The 8,404-nt window shown below is 46.0% G+C and overlaps 1 protein-coding gene across 1 annotated transcript in view; it reads right to left on the reverse strand.

Annotated features, from left to right (window-relative positions):
- Nucleotides 1-867: 867 nt before the first annotated feature.
- The window catches only part of rab3b (RAB3B, member RAS oncogene family), a 10,119-nt gene continuing 2,582 nt past the window's right edge, over nucleotides 868-8,404 (reverse strand). Inside the window, exons 3-5 of the mRNA XM_040127863.1 lie at nucleotides 3,332-3,450; nucleotides 3,109-3,233; nucleotides 868-1,493 (exon numbers count right to left, since the gene is read on the reverse strand). Of these exons, the coding sequence (XP_039983797.1) occupies nucleotides 1,309-1,493; nucleotides 3,109-3,233; nucleotides 3,332-3,450 (429 nt within the window). The 3' untranslated portion in view covers nucleotides 868-1,308. The remainder of the gene's footprint in view (nucleotides 1,494-3,108; nucleotides 3,234-3,331; nucleotides 3,451-8,404) is intronic.

The raw sequence follows: 8,404 nt of genomic DNA on the forward strand, positions 1-8,404 counted from the left end.
AGAAAAGGTTATGATGGGAAAGACTCCCACGTTCTCAACTTGTGAGCGTTCACGTCGTCGCACAACTCAAGATGGCGGTTGTCGGTCTTCCTGTGCTAGTGCTTCTCACTCATTATTGGAAATTCCAGCTGACTTAATCAATAAACACTGACAAAACTAAATTTCTTATATATAAACACTAACAAAACAAAATAAAAAGACACAGACCTTAGCTAGATTTTTTCAAAGAAGGTCATGCTATCTAGCAAGCTAATTGTTTGCTAAAAAAAACATTAACGGCAACTATATATTATATTACTATAAGTGAATATTGTTGAGTGTCGGTTGTTTTCCTGCAGAGTCAGACATGTGAGGATTAAAAATCCCTGTTCAATTTAAGACTATATTTATTAAATCTCAGCGTTTAATTACCTTTAGCAACGGACTTTGCTGACGCTTTCGTGCTCTTTAGCTCCAAGACAGATTTATCAGACCTTTGATGCAGACGAGAAGGCTGTTTACAAACGGGAAAGCCTCCTCTGCGGGACTAGAAACCGCTCCACAGGAATGGGAGAACTGGTTCGCAGACATTTACGAGGCAGGTGTTGATTAGCATGAACACGCCTTTAGAATAAAACGTACAAACGTATTGTCCCGTTAGCAGCCAAGCTACCTAGCTCACCAACTGGCGGTTAGCAAACCCTGCCAGCTCTGAGAACCCCCGTGACTGACTAGCGCTAACAGTTTTCACGCTAGTTAGCGGTTAATTCGTCAGCTACAGCAGTTCGTCAACTAGCAAATTGAGTCTTCCCTATGTCACCGAGCCTCTAGCGTGAGCTAATTTAGCAAGGGCGCGTGGATGAACTTGGCTGCGCCGCTTTCTGGGGTGATCGGGCCTTTATTCTCCTCCTCATGCTGCATCGCATAACCCCGTGTGTCCGGCTTGAACATCATTAACTAACTGGGCTGCAGTCACAGTTAGCACGCTAGTATTCCCCTCACAGAAATGCAACCGACAGTGGTCCAGCAAACCTTTCAAAAACGCCAAATTTATATTTAGTTTGGATTTACACTGCTGCCCTCGCTCCTCCGCCTATGTAAGGGCCAACCTCAGATAGGACGGGGAGGGAATGAAACTGGCTAAATAGACGTTAGTTAGCAGAAACCGCAGTAGGCGTAGTGATTATTGACCGCTCACAAACATGGACTGAAGCAGAGAGAGAGTGGTTGGAGGAATGTTACAATAGTTAATCTGGGGTTTTTTTGTTTGTTTTTGTGTTTTTTTTCTTTTTCTTTTTCTCGAGGCGACAGCAGAGGGATGGCGGACGATCAGCAGCACTTCTGAGGTAGCTGGGCGGGCTTGTCGGTCAGTCTGGTGGTCTTGGAGCCGGGGGCCATCGGCACCTCCACGTCCACCCGCTCCGACATCTTCACGCAGATGATGTCCACCAGGCGCTCGAAGACCTGCCGCACGTTGATGTTCTCCTTAGCGCTGGCCTCGTAGTACTCGAAGCCTGCAGGGGGAAACCGGAGGGTTCAGCTGGTGAAGTGAATACACACGTGTGGCTGTGGTGGTTTTAGTTACACGAACATTTTCTCAGAGGCAGGTCCAATATTTGTCTGATATTTTCTTGAAAGTTTCCCGGTAACCACCCTGCAGTTTGGTTCTAATTGCACAAAATAATAAAGAAAATACTTACATACTCTTACTTGAGTGATATTTTCAATGCAGGACTTTTACTTGTAATGGGGTGTTTTTATATTGCAGTACTGCTAGATTAGAATACATCCTCCACCAAAGCCTCTTCATGGGTTTTATCAATTGAATGTGCTAATTTTGTATGCTAGTAGCTTCATGTTGTCCCCAAACATAAAAAATTGTGAGCAGAAAAACAGTTATTGTTGCACTGCATTTATCTGATGGCTTTAGTTACTTTGCAGATTCAGGTTATTAATACAAAATATTGTCAACAAATAAGATCAAGCTATCCGGCAGTACATAAAGTAGTTAAAATCAGCCCCACCTGTACCCCAATATAAATTATTTTGGAATGGGCCATTCTGCATTTAATATAAATAATTATATAAATATAATAAATATATGAATAAATATAAGTATAAGTAAATATAAGGGTCCTTGTCAGAGTGACTCGGGTCTTTGCACCTGCTCGTTTCTCCCACATCCTACACAATGAATTCGAGAACCGAATGTTCACTTACCGTCTAACATATCCCAGAGATAATCAGCATTATTCACTTCATCTGGGAATGTTCACAATGTTTTGGCTCCTCCGTTTACATACTAAAGTATACATACTACAGTTCCCATGAGCCTTAGCGGCTGTTACCAGGGCTTAGACTCCATCCAGAGCTGCGAAATCAGAACTGTATCACTGCAATCAAAATTGATCCAAAATCCAAACTGACGGAAATGTCTAATTTTATTCAGCCAGTTATGCGAACATTGGATGTTTCTTCCAGCAATGCCCTCTGGGACTTGCAGTTGACTTCCCTCCTAAAGCTGTTGCGGACACAGCTTTGTATCTCTGACTTTTTAATCAATGAGGGAGATTTTCTTGAGTTCAGTGTCTCGTTGTTTGTGCTGATGATTCAACCACGAGAGTTTCACGTCCATCACTGCGTTAAAACGAATCCAAAAAAACACCGCGTGCTGACTTTGTCTTTGGGAGAAATGAACAGGACTGTTACAGTACATTCACTTGGCAGACATTTTTTTTCTAAAATGACTTACACGGGTATTGTAGTCTTTAGAAAAGAGCCTGATTTCTCAAAAAAGATGAAAAAAGTGTAACTGATGGGCAGAACCTAAACCTGGGGTCTGGTCCCATTATGCAGGAGTGTCCTGGGATTTTATGTTGAGGAACATTGAGGAGATCATTAAAAGAAAAACTCAAAAGTGGGGAAAAATACCTCCAGAAACAGAGGCTCCTCACTCTCGACACCGTTAAGGCGGCCCTTCAGGTAACATGAACACCCCGCTGACAGCGTGGCAGGTTTTAGAGTTCTGATATTATCTGTTAGCATCTGAAACCTGAGCCGAAGAGTATTCTCTGTAGTATTTATTTACCTCCTGAAATCCAGGCCGGAGAGTGTTTAGCAGCGTCTCACCTAACTGGTCGGCGAGGTGTTTCCCTTTCTCCGGAGGTACGACTCTCTCCTCGTCCATATCGCACTTGTTGCCCACCATGATCACCTGGGCGTTATCCCACGAGTACGTCTTAATCTGAGTGGCCCTGCAAACACACACACACAGAGGCAGCAATCAAAGGCCGTGTCTGACTTGAATCTGAATTTCTAAATTCTGTCACGTTGAACACGTCCAACCGCGTACCAGTCCTGGACGGCATTGAAGGACTCCTCGTTGGTGATGTCGTACATGAGGATGAAGCCCATGGCGCCGCGGTAGTAGGCCGTGGTGATGGTGCGGTATCGCTCCTGACCTGCCGTGTCCTGGAAACAAAAACCAAGCAGCCAGTCCCGAATCTGCTCAGAACTTGACTTCATGAAGCTTGTCGATGCTGGATTTTTAATATCACGGCTAAGTCACAAGCTCCACCAGCGTCTCCTGGAGGCTGCAGTGGTGATTACAGCTTTACAGTTTGACAGAACAGACAACATGCGGACGATTCAGCTCTTCTCAGAGCCAAGTTGGATTTTGATATTTCTTGTGCTTAAGTGGAAATATCGGGGCGATGGTTGGCACCGCAGCAAAGTCCTGTTCACCCCATTCACACCTAACTGGTTTTCACACCAAAAGCGCGAGTCTGACATTTCACAGAGCCAGGTCGTTATTTCCTACCGAGCGAGCGGCTTCCTCCGGAGCTGAACCAATTTCAACTTTGACCCGAAATGCGCCTGAAAACGAGCGTCCGGCGGGATCCTGGCGCTGATGATAGGTGGAGACATGACGGCCACGATCTAACTGTAGAAGGCAACGGTGGAAAAGTTATGTTTAGTTACGTAAGTCCACTCTCTCATCCTACGGGTTGTTACAGAGGAACACGGCAGAAACGATCAGAGAGGATCACACTGAGTTCCGCAGAGCATGCGGTCGCTCCGCCACTTCATTTTTTCTTTGGCAAATCGAATAGCTTCGGCTATATCGCAAACGCTGAGCGTCAATGTAACCGGGAAGCATTGGAGACGCAGACACATTCCTGCCAGATGCCGAAAAGGTGCTCTGGCATCCGTCTGTCCGAGAGGTGGGGTACATCCCGTACAGGTCGCCAGTCCATCGCAGGGCTGACCCCCCCCTTCGGGCAATTTGGAGTCACCAAAATCATCACGAACATCCACCGCAAATTTCATAATAACCTGTCTGGTGGTTTTATGTTTAGGTCTGGACAGAAGTGTTGGACGGACACAAGCGGTATTCTGTTTAGAGTCGGTGGGGATAAGCCCGAATACCAACATGCTGAGACAGGACGATGACGCATCCATTCTGGCATGTTTAAAACCAGACTGCCTGATTTCGCAAGCACCGCCGTTTCCATGGAGACACGGGCATCAAAATAACAAACAGGGAAACAACGACCATGACCACGTGTGCAGATAACGTCTGACCCTTACAACTCAAGCTGGGACAAAGAAACAGAAATCGCTTTCATTTGCACTCGTACAAATACATAAACTGTGATTTTAAGAGTCTATCTGAAAGATCTGGAGACGATAACACAAAACGAAGTTAAAACACACACACACACACACACACACCTGTTCTCACCTCACAGTAAAACACAGCGATTTGACGTTCACAGAAAGCGAATCTACACATCAGCACCTTTCACCCTGTCACCATCCATCATCCGTCATCAGTCTGTTCTTCAGCCGACTCAGCAGCTGAACTACGGTCTCTCTCTTCTCTAAACGTCTGGTTGGTTTTCAGGACAGTGGAAGTGGCCTTGGCCCCTAATCCTCTGAAGACCCACAGGATAAATCTGGGCGGGTTGTTAGCAAAACAATGTTTTTTTCCCCCTTTCATTTTGCCTTGAAATATGAAGTATCGGACTTTCCCACTGCTCCAGCCTCTAAATATCCTTCGGATGAAACAGGCTTGAACTGAAACGGAGCGTTCCAGCTCTTACCCTCAACACTGGAAGTCTTGTTTGAATGGGGTTTTAAAACCCTGCGTGAAGCTGAAGTTGACGAAAATACACCGAGTGGCAGACGCTTGTGTGAAACGCTTTGGTTTATAGTGGTGCGCAGCTACACATCACCACTGAAACAACAGAAACTGCCACTGATCCGTTTGTGTTGTGTCTGTTCTCCAGTGGAGCTTGTCGATTGTGAAGACAACACTGAGAAAGCCGAAGGAAAACTCCTCTACTAAAACCCTCTCCAGCCCTCCAACCCTCTGTTCCCCCGTGATCCCCGTTCATTGGTCTTTGCAACAAAAAAATCCCGTCAACCCACCATGTGGGGATTTCCGGCCGAAAACAGTCCCGCATTGTCCTTGCAGGCTGTGTCAGAGCGGGCGTGCCGCTTAAGGCTTAAGGCGCAGGTGAGAAAACGAAATAAGATGCGGGAGCTCCGTCTGGAGTGACAGCTTCATACGTGGAACCTCTTATCAGACGTCACAACACTGCACACAAGCTTGTAAAACACCTCACAGGATTTCACAGCTCCGGGAAATTGTGATGTGGCCACTTTATCTTTCGTCACGATGATGGCGAGATAAAAGGTAGAAGGTCAACGAGGAATGCGGGCTTGCTTCTGCGTGACTGGTGCTAGCAGGGCTGCAGACTCTTAGTCCAACCCCGTCTCCTAGAAATTACTGCAACAGCAAATATGTTTTGTAGGTAACTTGATGGCAGCCGCCGTCCTCCGTCCTCACCACTACAGCTAGTGTGGGTGCAATCATCCTGCTAAATTAGCCACTTTTGTGCTCTGCACCCATTCAACATCAACCCCTAGCTTTCACTTTCTTTTTTCTTCGGGAATGCGGCGAGGTCTACTACACACTTAATTAACTGAGATTTGATGTGAAGCAGGATAACGTGTGTGTGTGTGTGTGTGTGTGTGTGTTTGTGGGAGAGCGAGCCACAATAGCACAGATGTTAATCATGGAGAACAATAAACGGAGCCTCAGGCAGGAACTGATTCTTCTCAGTTTGGTTGAAAGCAGAGGGGGAAGTGTGTACGATTTCCACAAAGGGAAAAAAATCACTGCACATGGGCAAAAGTAGGTGGACATTACACCACTATGTGACAGGCTCTGACAGCCTCCGCTCGTCTGGTTTCAGTCTCTCCACCAGGCGTTTAATGAAGATGATGATGTTGGTGATCGGGTCTGGCTCACAGTCCGCGTTCCAGGTCATCCCAAAGGTGTTGGATAGGGCTGAGGTCAGGACCATGTGCAGGCCCGTCAACGCCTAGACTGGGATGTCCACATACTTTTGGCCCCATGATATATCACAACACGGGAAAACCAGATCATTTCATGTTTCAATTTCAATTCTTTTTGAGAAAATCAAAAACCTTAATAACTCAGTTTCTTTTAATTGGACCTCGCACAAAATCATTTATTTGGGCATCAGAAATTTGTAACGACGACGACTCCAGCGAAAGCCCCTATATGAAAATAATGACTCACCACCCAGCCCCAGTTATCTGGATGTAATTTTGTTTCTGTGTGTCCCTGCCAAAATCTCCATCTTAACAAGTCATTACTTAGACATGAAAATGGAATTTTCCCCTACTGAGTAAAACCCTCCAACAGTGAGCTGAGATGAGGACAGCCCACTGGCCAAATGCAAAAGGATTATTTTCCCTTCAACGCTGGGAAATAACGTTTCTAAAGCTGTAACAGACTCAGAATGTGTTTCTACAGTTTGATCTTTAATCTAATCTAACGTTGTCTGTGAGAACATGAGCTCCAGAGCCCTGCACACCTAAAATACTGTCGCCCCTCAACTTGGCAACCGAGTCTCCCCCGTGTTAAGCTGCTCTGTGCTTTCCTAGCCTCGACCAGGCCCCGTATTTTCCCCAGAGGTTTTCTTCCTTCGGTCTTTCTGTACGGTGGCCCTGAGAGCTCAGCACACTGCGGCTTAAGAGAAGGCACGCTGAAGCGACGCCTTCGACGACTTGAGGGTGCAGTTAGAAAAGAACAAAGGATGCGACGTGAGAAAACAGTCAAAGACAGGAAAGTCAAAACATGCATCTTCTGTGTCTGCAGCTCATTTCTGTATTCGTCTTCGTTTTCCGGCATTTGGTTTTTTCGGTTTTTGTCTTTAAATGTCAGGGCATTGAGCTCCCAGGGCCACCGTATCTCTGAGAAGCTGAGACATTTATCTGAAGGATTTCTGTCCGCTCTCTAAGATGAATGAGCGTCCACTGCCGCACTGGACAGTAACAGCGGAACACCCTCTCCTTTTAACGCGGATAAAACAAAGATGGTTTCAGGAACATTCAACAGCTACAGCTCCCCTCTCTCCTAATATTCACATTTCTATACAACAGTACACGCGTTTTGAAGGAAAAGTGTTGGCACACAGGTCATGTTTTGTGTTAACGTAATGAGGAAATGTCGATTCATGTATTTAAAAGTCTCACATAGGTTGATGCTGAACGTCTCAGTGGAATGTTTCGCTGACAACGCGCTTATTTTCCGCTTAAATCTCTGATCCTGCGGAACAACATCCACCTGTAGTGAGTCCAGCATCATTAAACTGGTTTACGGTTCTGTTTAGACCCCGACAGCACCTGGTTCAGGTTCCCGAAAGATCCTGGTCTGGTTTGATACAGAAACAAATTCAGAGTGACTTTGGACACAACCTGTTCATTTGCACTGAACCAAAACCACCATCGTTCCCGAACCTGAACCACGGCTGGGACTCTGGATGCGGACCTGGTCTCTAGTGGGACGGTCCTGTGCTTTGTACGTCCTCCACTGACTCTGCTGCCGTTAATAAACGCGTAGTTTAATTCACTGGAAAAGAAGTTGCCTCTGAACATAATAAAGCCGGAGATCCCGTTTCCTACAAAACATATTTGCTGTGGCACTTTAGTCATTTCTAGGAGACTGGGTGGACTCCCATGATGCTTTGGAGCGTGCCTGCGGCTGCGCTAATGACGTGATAAAATTAGTATTCATTAGTATTCTGTTTAATTCAGCTCTTACATTCATTTGTGGCATTGTTTGTGTGTGTGTTGTGTCTATTTTCACTCAACACTGTGCTTTCAGTGTGAATCAGTCGGCTCTGATTAGCTCTACTTATGGCACTGCCCCCGTCCACACACACACACACACACACACACACACACACACACACACACACACACACACACACACACACACACACACTAACACCCCCCCCCCCGCCGGGTCTAAACCTCTTTACCCCAAGAGCTCTATTTAATTGCCACTGAAGACAGCACTGTGAGTGCGTGTGTGTCAGCAAGAGAG

This window comes from Xiphias gladius, chromosome 6, assembly GCF_016859285.1.
Source record: "Xiphias gladius isolate SHS-SW01 ecotype Sanya breed wild chromosome 6, ASM1685928v1, whole genome shotgun sequence".
Classification (NCBI taxonomy): Eukaryota; Metazoa; Chordata; class Actinopteri; order Istiophoriformes; family Xiphiidae; genus Xiphias; species Xiphias gladius.